The 13,604-nt window shown below is 40.7% G+C and overlaps 1 protein-coding gene across 2 annotated transcripts in view; it reads right to left on the reverse strand.

Moving 5' to 3' along the window:
- Eya3 (EYA transcriptional coactivator and phosphatase 3) overlaps window positions 1–13,604 on the reverse strand; it is an 80,676-nt gene that overhangs the window by 34,364 nt on the left and 32,708 nt on the right. The window contains exon 7 of one of the 2 annotated variants that reach the window (XM_050150336.1): window positions 6,363–6,500. The exons of the other annotated variant lie outside the window; for it this stretch is intronic. Coding sequence (XP_050006293.1) covers window positions 6,363–6,500 — 138 coding nt within the window. The remainder of the gene's footprint in view (window positions 1–6,362; window positions 6,501–13,604) is intronic. 2 annotated transcript variants of the gene reach the window in all.

A 13,604-nucleotide genomic window follows, 5' to 3' on the forward strand; every position in this document is an offset into this window, starting at 1 on the left:
AAAAACAAACGTGCACCACTACTGCCTGGCACCCATCAGGTTCTAACCCAGACTTCAGTGGCTGGCAGATACCACAGAGTACCCAGGTAGATAGGGTAGACAGTATTATGAAGCACCAGTTCTGAACTCTTCCCATCATAAGCAGAGACACTGTTCCTACTGCAGTCATCCACACCCAAAGTGCTCACCACCAGAACCAAACTGATCAGTGACAAAGTCCTCTGGTGAATCCAGTACAAAAACCTCCACTAGGGACAGAATGGGAGAAAACACAGCAGGAAAAACGCAGGCCAGACTAGAACCAGGTTCCTCTCCTGAAAGCTCTGTCTAGACAAGAACAGCCACTGCTCCTGCCGAAAGCTCAGCTAGCTGAAGAGCTTGGTCAGAGAAGAGTTTAGACAATGTTCAGAGGTGTTGTCTCGGGGTCTGATGCCAGCCCCATCATAAACTAGCTCACTGGAGCGGCCGTGGAGGCACGGGAATAAAGACAGAACTCACATGGCTTTATCAGGAGGGAGATTTTTATAGTGATCCTCATAAAATCCTGAGTTTACATCTTGAAAATTCCTCATTTATTTTACAGCCTTTATACCAAAATGTATATTCATTAGCATTCTGTTTCCTAGGTAACCAGGTGAATGGCTTTAGTCACGTCCACACCTTTGACCACACCTTTCTATGCCCATTTTGTCACTTCTCCCTGTCTCCTCTCTGTGTGCCTGCTCTGACACGTAGGCCTGAATTATCATCTCTATCCCAGGCGTCCTCCAAATTACAAAGAAGCAGAACAACATCCCGACCCTTTGTCAGGGTAGCAACAGCCTGTCTGGAAAGCTATGTGACCACCTCAGGTGCAACTACGGCTTGAGAGCCTGGCTGCCTTACCATGTAGAAATATGGGCCTACAGTGCTGACAAACCCAGTGGTTGGTAGTCCCCTGGACTTCCCGTGCCTCAGCTGGTGCTCTCTGCTCAGAGTCACTGACAGTCTGCAGTACTCTGCCCCAGGACAGTTAAAGGGCTTTTAAAGGACTCCTTCCCTAAACACAACTAAATGAAAGGCATTTAATAACATACATGGTATTTGTTTCTCATCAACAGTCACTTTCTTCTCTGTTATGGCTTAATCCATTTTCCTAAGAGGCAGCATCAAACAACAGTATACAGGATAGATGACTCCTAAGCAATTTTAATCATTTTGTGGAAAAAGACATTCTGAAAGTTTCCAGGTTCTGTAAGCAACATAATGTTGTGGAACATTAACTATGTAAAGAAGCATTACATTTGTTTATGCTGCAGAATATTACTTTAACTGAGTAAAGGTGTGTTACATTTGTTTCTCTTTGCCTGCCTAAAGCATATGATTGGTCTAATAAATAGCTGAAAAGCCAAGGGCTAGGCAGAGAGAGGGATAGGCAGGGTTGGCAGGCAGAGAGAACAAATAAGAAGAGGAATCTAGAGGAGAAATCTAGAGAGAAGAACAAGGAAGAGAGGGACATGCCTGGGGCCAGAAGCCAGACATCTGCCAGACAAACATACAGAAGGAAAGAAAGGTAAAAAGTCCCAAGCAAAAGGTAGATAAAGAGAAACTGTTTAAGTTAAGAAATTAAAGCTAGCCAGAAAACAAGCCTAAGTCAGGCTGAGCATTCATAACTACTAAATCTCAATGTCATGATTTGGGAGCTGGTTAGTGGCCCAAAAAGAAAAAGCCTGGCATAACATATTATCCTAGGCAGGCCTGAACAAAAGTGACTTCCAGTAGGAGAGAAGAGCGCTTCCTTACCTCTCCCAGCAGGCACTTCCCTTTCCTCAGGATGTGGCCCATTCTTCTTTTTTCCCCCTGCCCAGCTTCACTAACACTTGGAGACCAGGCTCAATTATACACATTATACACTGGCCATTATACACATGGGAGAAAGGTATTCTGGCAAAGTAGTTTCAGAAATAAAGTAATCAAACACGTGACATTTGGCAAGTGGAGGAAGAAGGATCAATTCAAGGCCAGCCTCATATCCACAGTGAATTTAATTCATATTCACCAGTGTGGGACACATGAGAGCCAAGCCCCCAAAAGCAACAATAAAAGAAATTTAATACACATCAACCTAAAAATATAAGCAGCACATTTTAGGTTCTTATAACTATCACTGAACCCAAGTTAATTTACCTAAAAATGTACATAATCACTACATGCTTTGCCCTATATATAACTATGACTAAAAGTTAGGAATAAAAAAAAGAGTACTAAACATCCTACACACACACACACACACACACACACACACACACACGGTCTCAATAAACAATATAAAAGCAATAAAGAGCAACAATGAAATATGAAACAAAGTACAAACTTAGCGAACCAAATAAAACTCAAATATCAGCTCCTGTTTTTATGCATAGGAAAGCTGTCCGATCCCTACAATGGCCTGCTGCTTACATTAGGTCCTCACCTATTTCGACAATGTTGTTGATAATTATTCAAAGACAAAGCATCTAAGAACCAAGTTCTATTAGGTCAGCTCAACACAGCCAGCATGCAGAGCTGTGATGAGAAAACCACGGTCATAATGAAGTGATACTCCCTCAAGGGCTAATGGCACACAGAAGTGTGCGCAGGGTCAGTGATCTATATAAGCCTGGTGACCTCAATTTAATCCCTGGAACCCATAATGGATGAGGAAACCAACTCCTGAACGTTGTTCTCTTTCCTCCATATGCATATTCTTATTTCTCCCTCTCTCTCATTTTAAAAAAGCTTGTGCAAGGTCAGGCATGGTGGTTCACTTCTGTAGTTTTACCCTACATCCCAGCAGGCTAGAAAATTTTAGATGCAAGTTTAAGGTCAACCTAAACTATACAGAAAGACCCTATCTTAAAAAGGATCTGGTTTTTACTCACTCTTCTATTTTAAAGCATGTCACCTGTTTGCACACAAATGATCAGTAAATAAAAGCTGATGGGGAAAAAAATGAATGGCCATAAATGAGGGGCAGTAAACCTTTAAATGTGGATATAACTTCTAGTCCAGGTAGAGTGGCTCCTACCTATAATCTTGAGAGTCAGGAATTCAAGGTCAGCCAGGGCTAAAGACAGATAGACACACACATACAGCAAAAACAATTTAAAAGGTAACTTTACAGTGGGACATTCCTTCAGCCAGGTGATCAGAATAATAAGAAATATGGACAGAATGCACATGTGACATGTGACATTTTACCTGTGACCCTTTGAAAAACCAGAAACTCCAGTTAAGCTTTTACTAAAACGCAAATAACTTCTAATAGAGCGGTATCCCCACAGCCACCTGGGTCATCAAAACCCAGAGAAAGCTGGGCGGTGGTGGCGCACGCCTTTAATCCCAGCACTTGGGAGGCAGAGGCAGGCGGATCTCTGTGAGTTCAGGCCAGTCTGGTCTACAAGAGCTAGTTCCAGGACAGGAACCAAAAACTACGGTGAAACCCTGTCTTGAAAATTAAATTAAAAAAAAAAAAACCCAGAGAAGCCTGAGAGATTATAAAGTCTACAGGAACAAAGGAGACATGTACACAATATTTTGTCTGCATGTATGCCTGCAGGCCAGAAGAGGGCACCAGACCGCATTACAGATGGTTGTGAGCCACCAAGTGGTTGCTGGGAATTGAACTCAGGACCTTTGGAAGAGCAGGTAATGCTCTTAACCGCTGAGCCACCTCTCCAGCCCCAAGCACTTGCTATTCTTGCAGATAATCAGGGGTCTATTCCCAACACCCACATCATGACTCACAACCCGTACCACCAGTTCGAGGGGACCCAATACCCTCTTCTGACCTTTGCTGGCATTAGGTATGCACTGATACATACACAGACATGTAGACAAAACATTCATGTATGTAAACAAATAAATCTTTTTTTAAAAAAAGTCTGTTAAAGAAAGGAAAACTCCTGGTCAAAGACTAATTAATGGGTATTATCAACAAAATGAGTCTAAAGACATCAGATGTGTGTGTGCTGAGGAAAGAGAAAGCAGAGGAGAGGTGCTAATTATGAAGACGCCACACTTCAACCCACAGATAAGGCCCATACATCATTTTAGCCAAATGTTTTCCTAAAACTCTTTCTTCAGATTAAATAGTAAAAATGAAAAACTTGATGCATTAAAATTTCTACTTTATGTCAGTGTGTTAACAAATAATAAATGGAGGAAAAATAAAGTTTTAGATATTTGTTAATGCAGTTCCTCAAATATGGGAGAGTTGATACTGACAACATGATTTCAACCCTGAATGACATATTACACTCACACTTTAGAAGTAGAACGTTCTACCTCTGTTCTGACTTAATTAGTTACTTGGTGATTACAAATCATTACTTAGATTCTCTGTGCTTCAGGTTTCCTATCTGAAAAGCGGGGTTACTAGTACTTACAGGGTTGTGAAGATGACATGAGAACACCTAGCCTACTAAACACTAGCAGTTACTACTAACCAAAAACTGAAGGAAACCAGTTAGCAGAGTCAAAGGCACATGACAGGTTAGAACAGCAGTTAATGAAATTCAACAGATACTTTCATGACCTGTGACAGTAATGACTTCCAGCTTCACTCCCTAGTTGATGCCACTTATTTTCCAGGGAAGAAAAGTGAGTGTTAAATTCAAGACACAACTACAGAAGAGTGGAGATTTGTACCCCAGCAGGAAGAGAACCCTTATTCCTCCTTCTCTTCCTTCATGACCTATGTATACCCTAAGAGGGACCTGATTACCTCACTGTTGATTCCAAAAGCCTATTAACTTAGAAAACAGTAAAGAGAAAATCAAAGTCAGAAATGGTGGCGTATGCTGCTCCCAGATGGCCACAAAAGGCTGGCCTAGGAGGCTCTTTTACTACGCCCCGGTTCAAGGCGAGCCCGGTCATGTCCTTAAGCTTTGCTCCTCCTGGTTGGCTCCTGTTAAAAAGAAAGAAAACAGGGAGGCGGGGACAAAGAAAGGATGAAATGTAAGAGTGGGGATTCTTGAAAACTGGAGGTAAAGGTAACTTAGACCTAGGTCTTCAGAACAAAGTAGGGGCAGAAGTGATGGCTCAGTGGTCAGGAGCACTCACTGCTTGTCCACTGCACCTGAGTTCTGCTCCTAGCACCCATGATGGGCAGCTCACAACCGCATATAACTCCAGCTCCAGGTTATCTTCTGGTCTCTGTAAGCTCCACATGGGCACCTTCATACACATGCATAAATACACACAAAAATTAAATCTTCAAAAAAACAACAACCCAGAACAAAGAATAAAGTGGCCTAGAGCTCTTCCTATAGAATCAAACAATACCAAAATCAATGAACAGAAAACAGTTAAAATTACAAGTCTTTCCCATCAGCAAGGTTCCTATCTACAGCTTTTTGGTGTCTGCACTCATCTCTGTAGAGTCTATTTTTTATTCTTTTTTCTTTTTGTTTTGTTTTGTTTTGTTTTGTTTCTTGAGACAGAGTTTTTCTGTAGCTTTTTGGAGCCCGTCCTGGAAATCATTCTGTAGACCAGGCTGGCCTCTAACTCAGAGATCCGCCTGCCTCTGCCTCCCAAATGCTGAGATTAAAGGCCTGCGCCACCACTGCCCAACATAGAGTCTATTTTATAAAGAATGAAATGTAAAAAGCTATAAAAAAGCAAACAACAATAATAGAAGCATGGAGACAGATGAGAAGTCAGACACATGAACAACGCTTTCCACTCTACATCAATGGATTCGGGAGAGTAGGCAATTAAACATCACACTGCCCTTTTGCCTACTTATCTTGATTATAAAATTCAACCCTTTTCAAAGAACCCAGGAAAGTAAAGTTGCTTAAGATTTAAGTTTCACCCTGATTAAAAATGAAAATCAACTTTTCTTTTTTCTTCAGTGCCTCACACATGCCAGGCAAGCACTCCACCACAACTTGCACCCTCAGCCTGCTAATCTTTTTGCAAGAAGGAGTAGGGGGTGGGTGTCACAAAGCCACCAGCAGAAAAGCAGTCCACATGGCACATTCCACTACAAGTCACATAGAAGTCTGCCAAATCCCAACTCAAGGAGTCGCCAACTTACGTGTGAAGACGCCACTGAGACCAGACTAGAACAAAGTCAAGAGGAGCCTTCTGGATACCAGCATGCAAAAGAGAAGGCTTCACTTCTATTAAGCAGCTCACATTCAAAGTCTAAGCTACTGATAAACCACACTTCTGGCTCAGGATTGCCTAACACAAAAAGCATGCACGAACGCATGCCGCTCCTTTACTTTAGAAGACAGTGCTCCTGTATCATCCAGTCTGTTTGGATATACAGGCATATTAAAAATAAAAAACAATGATAAAAATGAAATAACACACACACAACCATGCCTATTTACCTTGAATGGGAAAAGAATAGTGAGCTGGGCTTGGCTGGCTTGTGGTTAACCCTGTAGTGCAGGTAAGAACACTGTGTTGACTTGGAGATGGAGTCTGAATTAAACCACTTTCAGGTTTCATACCTGGCCACAGTGCACCTGAATCAGATAAAGTGGACCAATTACAAACAACACACGGGCCGAAGAACATGGCTATGCTTTAAATACCAGCTGATAGGTTTAAAGTCAAAATCTTTTTTTTTTTAATTTTTTAAATTTTTACTTTTTTTCTTTTTCTTGGTGTCTAAAGTCGAAATCTTAAACAATCTTGCCTGTAGGAGGAAATTACTGATTATCCCACTTATACCACAAGCAAATATATTCTCAAAGAATTAGAGGATGGGGGTCACGGGAACAAAACCTTTACTAAAACCCCAACAGTAGTATCTCAACAGCTGGAGTAGTATGCTCAACAGGAGCAATTGAGCAGAAGACGGATGTCAGTGTATGAGGAGAAATTCATTTTCTTAAACTGAGATTGCTCTATAAACTTTGTTTTACAGATTAGGAAGACATGCCTGCTTTTAAGAAGAGATTAACAATACTACATCGGCCCCAGAGGTGGTCTTGTTTAGTATATGTAAAAGCTTTAGTTTCAATTCCACCACATAAAGTGGGCATGGTGGTGCATGTCTATAACCCCAGCACACAAGAAGCAAAGGCAGGAGGATCAAAGTCATTCCTTGCTATATAGCAACTTTAAGGCTATCCTCAGCTATATAAGACCATCTCAAAAAAAAAAAAAAACCCGAAAAATATAACTTAGCTGGTTATTTTTGGTGCAACATATATATGGTACATGCCTATAATTTTAGTGCTCAGCAGGTTGATACAGGTGGATTGTGAGTTCAAGGCCAGCCTATTCTTCATGGCAACATATTATCTCAAAAAACAAAAACATCTTGAAATGGAACTTGTAAAAAAAGTTACATAAAATTCTACCATCCAAACTTCTGGGTTGCAGAAGAATTACATCTCTCAGGGTGTCCTATCTCTCTGCATTTCTCTTTGAAACAGGGTCTCTCATTACAGAGCTAGTTGATGGCCAGCAGGCCCTAGTGATCCTCCTGTCTCTGTCTGCCACCCACTAGTGCTTGGGTTATAGGCACACACGCTGCCATACTTGGCTTTTTACATGGGAGCTTGGGATCTGAGCTCAGATCCCCATGCATGAGAAACAAGTAATCTTTCCCACTGAACCACCCACCCTCCAAGCCACTATTTTATTTTTATTGTTTTTTTTTTTTTTGTTTTTGTTTTTGTTTTTTTGTTTCTCGAGACAGGGTTTCTCTGTAGCTTTGGAGCCTGTCCTGGAACTAGCTCTTGTAGACCAGGCTGGTCTCGAACTCACAGAGATCCGCCTGCCTCTGCCTCCAGAGTGCTGGGATTATAGGCATGCGCCACCACCACCCGGCTCATAATTTTTTTTATAAGGAAAGGAGGAATGAAAGACAATACAAAAACTGCCTCTAGCATCACTGTAGCTCCTGTCCTTTAGACATGAAAATATATTCCTTTAAAAGCATCCTGTCCAGAATGCCTTATATTAAGTAGTATGACCAAATAGCTCAATTCTATAGGACTATTGACAAAGCCAATGAGGAAAGCAAACCATAGTTTGTTTCTTTATTTAGAGTGTGCTCATGAGCATACCCGACACCAGAGGACAGCCTCTCTTCTTCTACGGTGTGGGATCCAGGACACAAACTCGGGCCATCCCCTTGTCAGCAGGCTGCTGCTCTACCACCTTACCGGCATTCCCTCATTCCTTCACTAACTTGTGATTTTGAGCCAGGGTCTCACTTTTTTAGAGCCAAGCTGGTCTTGAACTTATGTCCTGCCTCTGCCTCCCAAGGGATGGATTACACCTGTGCACTATCATACTTAAAACCTCAAGTTTTTGTGTGTGCGCATGTGTAGGTTTTCAAAGTTACTTTTTCAGTTAGCATATAAAATCACGGGTTCCGTTATGGCACTGTCATGTCTGTGTCGTGTCTGGTGCTGACTCACCGCCCCACAGCCTACGCTCTTGGCCTTGCTCAGCAGACCCTCCTGCTGCTTTCTCACCGCACCTACTCCATTCACCTTCTCTTTCCCCTCCCTTCAAGACTTTATGCTTACAAGATCCCTCCCTGCTTATACACAATTTAAAGTGAGGTTCCACACACCAAGACAACACTGGTGTAGATCTGAGTTTGGCTTGTTTTGCTTAACATAATGACTTCCAACTTCAGACATTTTTCTGTACATGTCATGACTTTATTTTTCTGGGTTTTCAGTTTGTTTTTGTTGTTTTAGACCTTCAATTCTTAACCTTCCTGCCTCTATTTCTGTGTGCCACCACACCTGGCTGCAGTCCTACTGATGGACACTACGACTGATTCCATTTCCTGAGTACTGTGAACAGTGAAGTAATAAAAACGGATATTCAGGTAGCCCTGTGGGAGCTGAGGTAGTGTTCTTCAGACAGAAACCAAAGTGGTACAGCTGGGCCATATGTGGGTTCTTTTTTGAAAAAGTTCCACAATGGCTATGCAAATTTACAATCCCAATAGCCATAGATGTTTTAAGAATATAAATTATGGGGGCTAGAGAGACAGTTCAGTGGTAAAGAAAACGTGTTACTCTTGCAGAGGACCTGAGTTTGCTTTTGAGCATCCCGGTTGGGCAGCTCACAGCTGCCTATGTATTTGAGTTTCAGGGCATCTAACACCTCTGGCCTCTATAGGCAGTATACTTAGGTATACACACATACTTCTACCCCCTATCAAATTGTGGCTGGAGAGGTGGCCTCACAGTTAAGAGCACTTGTTGCTCTTGCGGATGACCCAGGATTAGTTCCCAGCATCCACGTGATGGCTCACAACCATCTGTGACTCCACCAGGGATCTGATATTCTCTTCTGACCACCACAGGTACCAAGCATGTGGCACACACACACACAAGCAGACAAAATATTTACTCATAAAAATAAAACAAATCGACTTAAAAAACAATTTAAAAGACCATAAATTATAATGGCTACTGAGTTTTCCATTATATGGACAACTGCAATTTAACAAATGCTTTTCTCTTTTTGGTTTTTTTGAGACAGGGTTTCTCTTTGTAGCTCTGGCTGTCCTGGAACTCACTTTGTAGACCAGGCTGGTCTTGAACACACAGAGATCCACCCGCCTCTGCCTTACAAGTGCTCAGATTAAAGACATGCTCCACCACCGCCTGGCTTTTTTCTAAGTTCTTACTACTATAAGTAATGCTGTAATGAGTATCTCTGTTAACAAATTTTTGTACCTCTAATTAGTTCCACTCAATAAATTTCTAGAACTGAATCTGATTCTGGAACTGGAATGAACTCTTAATACGCATCACTAAGTTTTCTACCTCACATCAAAGTTCTTTCAAAATAAGCAGATTAGTGCTGGCTCTGACCACTCTGTGTGAGCCTCACTCACTTCTCAGTCCACCAGACACAGGGCTCCAAACCCCTTTCCTATCACAACACCCAACTTTCTATAGCTCAAGAAAGATATGAGTACAGACTACCCCTAGCAATTTTTCTAGATTTCTTTTACTTTTTTTCCCATATTTTTAAAAGAGGACACTTTGATTTCAAGCTGAACTCTGAGACCATCTTTTTAATAAAGATCAAAATTTAGAAGAATTTATCAGACCAAGGCTTAAATAAATCTAAACCTATACTTTTACTAATTTTATGACTTTAGCTGCTGAAAGGGGACAGTATTACTACTTACCATAAGATCTACTTTAGCATTGAATGAGACAACAATGTGAAGTCCTATTCGAACATATTTTGCATGATACAGTGACTATTTTTGTTTGTTTATTTGTTCTTCAGTGTAGTCCTGGCTGTCCTGGAACTCACTCTACAGACCAGGCTGGCATGAGAGCTGGGATTAAAGGCGTGTGGCATCATGCCCAGCTACAACAAACATTTAAAAATATAATTATAATGAAAATTTATTCATTAGTTTAGGGTTTTTCCCCTCAACCGAAGAATGGATAAAGAAAATGTGGTACATTTACACAATGGAGTACTACAATGCAGTAAAAAAAATAATGACATCTTGAAATTTGCAGGCAAATGGATGGATCGAGAAAAAAAAAAAAACCATACTGAGTGAGATAACTAAGACACAGAAAGACAAATATAATATGTACTCACTTATACATGGCTTTTAGATTTGGACATTAAAAAAAAAAAAGAAAAAGAAAAATCAGCCTACAGCCCACAACCCCAGAACCTAGGCAACAAAAAGAATCCTACCTAAGAGAGATATACATGGATCTACACAGGAGAAAAAGACAAAATCTCCTGAGTAAATTGGGAGAGTTGGAGTCATGGGAGAGGATAGAGAAGGAAAGGGGAGGAAGGGAGTGGAGCAGAGAGGAATGTGTATAGCTCAGTAAAAACAATAAAAACAGATAGATAGATAGATAGATAGATAGATAGATAGATAGATAGATAGATAGATAGATAGATAGATAGATAGATAAGACAGACAGACGGACAGGTAGAGGCAAAGAGAGATGGCTCAGTGGTTAAGAGTTCTGTGCTAATCAACCATGAGGACCCAAGTTTGCATTCCAGAGCCCATGTAACAATCTAGGCATGATTTCAGTATGTGCCTGATCTCAGGGATATGGTAAACAGGGATAGGGTTTCTCTGTGTAGCTCTAGCTGTCCTAGAACTCGTTCTGTTAACCAGGCTGGCCTTGAACACACAAAGATCCGCCTGCCTCTGCCTCCCAAATAAAGACGTGCACCATGACTGCCTGGCAGTGAGGTGTTTTATTAAACTGAATTTGGGGTAAAAGAATCTTTATTATTCAACAACAGATGGGATCAACAATTCAGTGTGTAAATAGAGCTTGGGCTTACTAACCATAAATTTCAAAGAGAATGAAGGGGAAGAAGTATGAAAATAATTACTGTACAACTGATAGCCTATAATGAGCCATCAGAGAAAACTTTAGCTTAGCCGGGCGGTGGTGGCGCATGCCTTTAATCCCAGCACTTGGGAGGCAGAGGCAGGCGGATCTCTGTGAGTTTGAGGCCAGCCTGGTCTACAAGAGCTAGTTCCAGGACAGGCTCCAAAGCTACAGAGAAACCCTGTCTCAAAAAACCGAAAGAAAGAAAGAAAGAAAGAAAGAAAGAAAGAAAGAAAGAAAGAAAGAAAGAAAGAAAGAAAGAAAGAAAGAAAGAAAGAAAGAAAGAAAGAAAGAGAAAACTTTAGCTTAATATATGCAGTAACAAATAACCACAGGCCTGGAGAGGTAGCTTGGCAGTTAAGAGCACTGACTGCTCTTCCAGAGGTCCTGAGTTCACTTCCCAGCACCTGCAGGTAGGCTCACAACCATCTGTACCTGAAGCGCCATGGAGTCTTCCGCCCTCTTCTGGTACGCAGATGTACATGATGACAATACACCCACAGACGTAAAAACATAAATAAATAGGTCTTTTCAAATCATTGTTTTTATAAAGGAAAGAAATAACCACACACATCTGGTGGTATATACCAGGGAAATCTGCAGCAAGAGGATCACCGAGCTTAAGGAGATATAGAGAGACCTTGTTATGGATTATTACCATCTAGGAGCTATATATAATATAGTGATACATACCTATATTTTCAAGCACTATCAAAAAAACCAAAAAAAAAAAAAAAAGAAAAAAGAAAAGAAAAAAGAATTAGAGGCTATAGAACACTGTCTCGAAAACCAAGAGAAAATAAAACAGGCTGTGGACTGAGGTAGAGTGCCTGTGTAGGATGAAAAAGGTTACTGACAGATCTCCAGCACGCAAAACAAAAAGCACACAAATACCAGCAATTCTTTTTAGCATTTACCAAGGAGCCAGAGAATGCTAAGAAGCCTAAAAGTTAGACAGCTGTCAGTAACACAAGACACTGGCCAAATGAGCCAGCAGAATTAGGAGCAGAGAAACTAAAAGCAAGCACACTAAAATGCTCAGCATCTATGGAATAACTTCTCTAGACAATTTAAAAAGAATAAAAACAAGAACAAAAAAAACTCATCTTGTTTAAATGAAGTCTCAAAGACATTGTTTTTTTTACTAAAAATTCTTTTTAGATTTATTTATGTATATGAATATTTTGGCTGCATATATGTCCATCTACACGCATGCCTGGTACCTCAGGAGGTTAGAAGAGGGTAACTGAATTCTCTAAAACTGGAGTCACAGAAAGCTGGGAACAGTCACTACTGGAAACTGAACCTGGGTCTTTGGCGAGAGCAATAAGTACTCTTAACGACTGGGCCATCTGTCTAGCCTCCCAAAACGTAACTTTTAACATATTAAGTTAAATTAATACTAAATTTTAAAACTGGGGCCAGAACAGAGGAACAATAATGCATACTGTAAATCTATCAATTTATACATACAGTGTAGAAAATTTGCCACAGATATTATTAAATGCTCAACCTCAAATTAACTTCCAGTAAATAATTTTGATTTACAGTTTATATCCAAGATAAATAAAACTAAAAAAAAAAAACAATTCCCTCAGCACATGGCTTCAAATGCCATCCATTCTAAAAGCACTTTTGGTTCATCAGAACATTTGACCAATTTGGGGAAGGAGAAGTAGGGGAAGGGAAGAGAGAAACTAGCCAAAACAAAAAACAGAAAATAACAATGATAAAACAAAAACACGAGACATATTCTAACTGAATATTTAGACTACATGGTTTTAGCAGAAATCAGTCACCTCAAAATATATTTACCACATTTACCTTAGCATAGTACTATGTCCTATGTAAGTAAGGCAAATCAAGGATGATCCCTCAGTTTCCCAATGATCCCAAACTTCTAGCTGGGCGTGATGGCACACACCTGTAATCCCAGCAGTCAAGAAGCTGAAATTGGAGTACTGAAATTTCCAAGCTAGCATTTGCTACACAGCAACTTCAAGGCCAGCCTGAACAATGTAGCAAGACTCTGTTTCAATAAGCTAAAGTTTGGGGAGCATAGCTTAGACTCAGAGATCTTAGCATAACAAGAATTTGAGCACAAACCTCAGCATTTGGGTGGAAGGGAGTAGAGGGGGCCAAGTTTCAGAGACCTTGGAAATAGGCAAGTTTTGGTGAGTAACCAAATAATTGTGGAAAGCTGTAAGCACAACTTCTACCACACACTTAACGAGCGAGCACCTATAAAGGACA

The sequence above is a fragment of the Alexandromys fortis genome, unplaced genomic scaffold (assembly GCF_014885135.2).
Source record: "Alexandromys fortis isolate MF-2015 unplaced genomic scaffold, M_Fortis_MF-2015_v1.1 scaffold_26, whole genome shotgun sequence".
NCBI classification, from domain to species: Eukaryota; Metazoa; Chordata; class Mammalia; order Rodentia; family Cricetidae; genus Alexandromys; species Alexandromys fortis.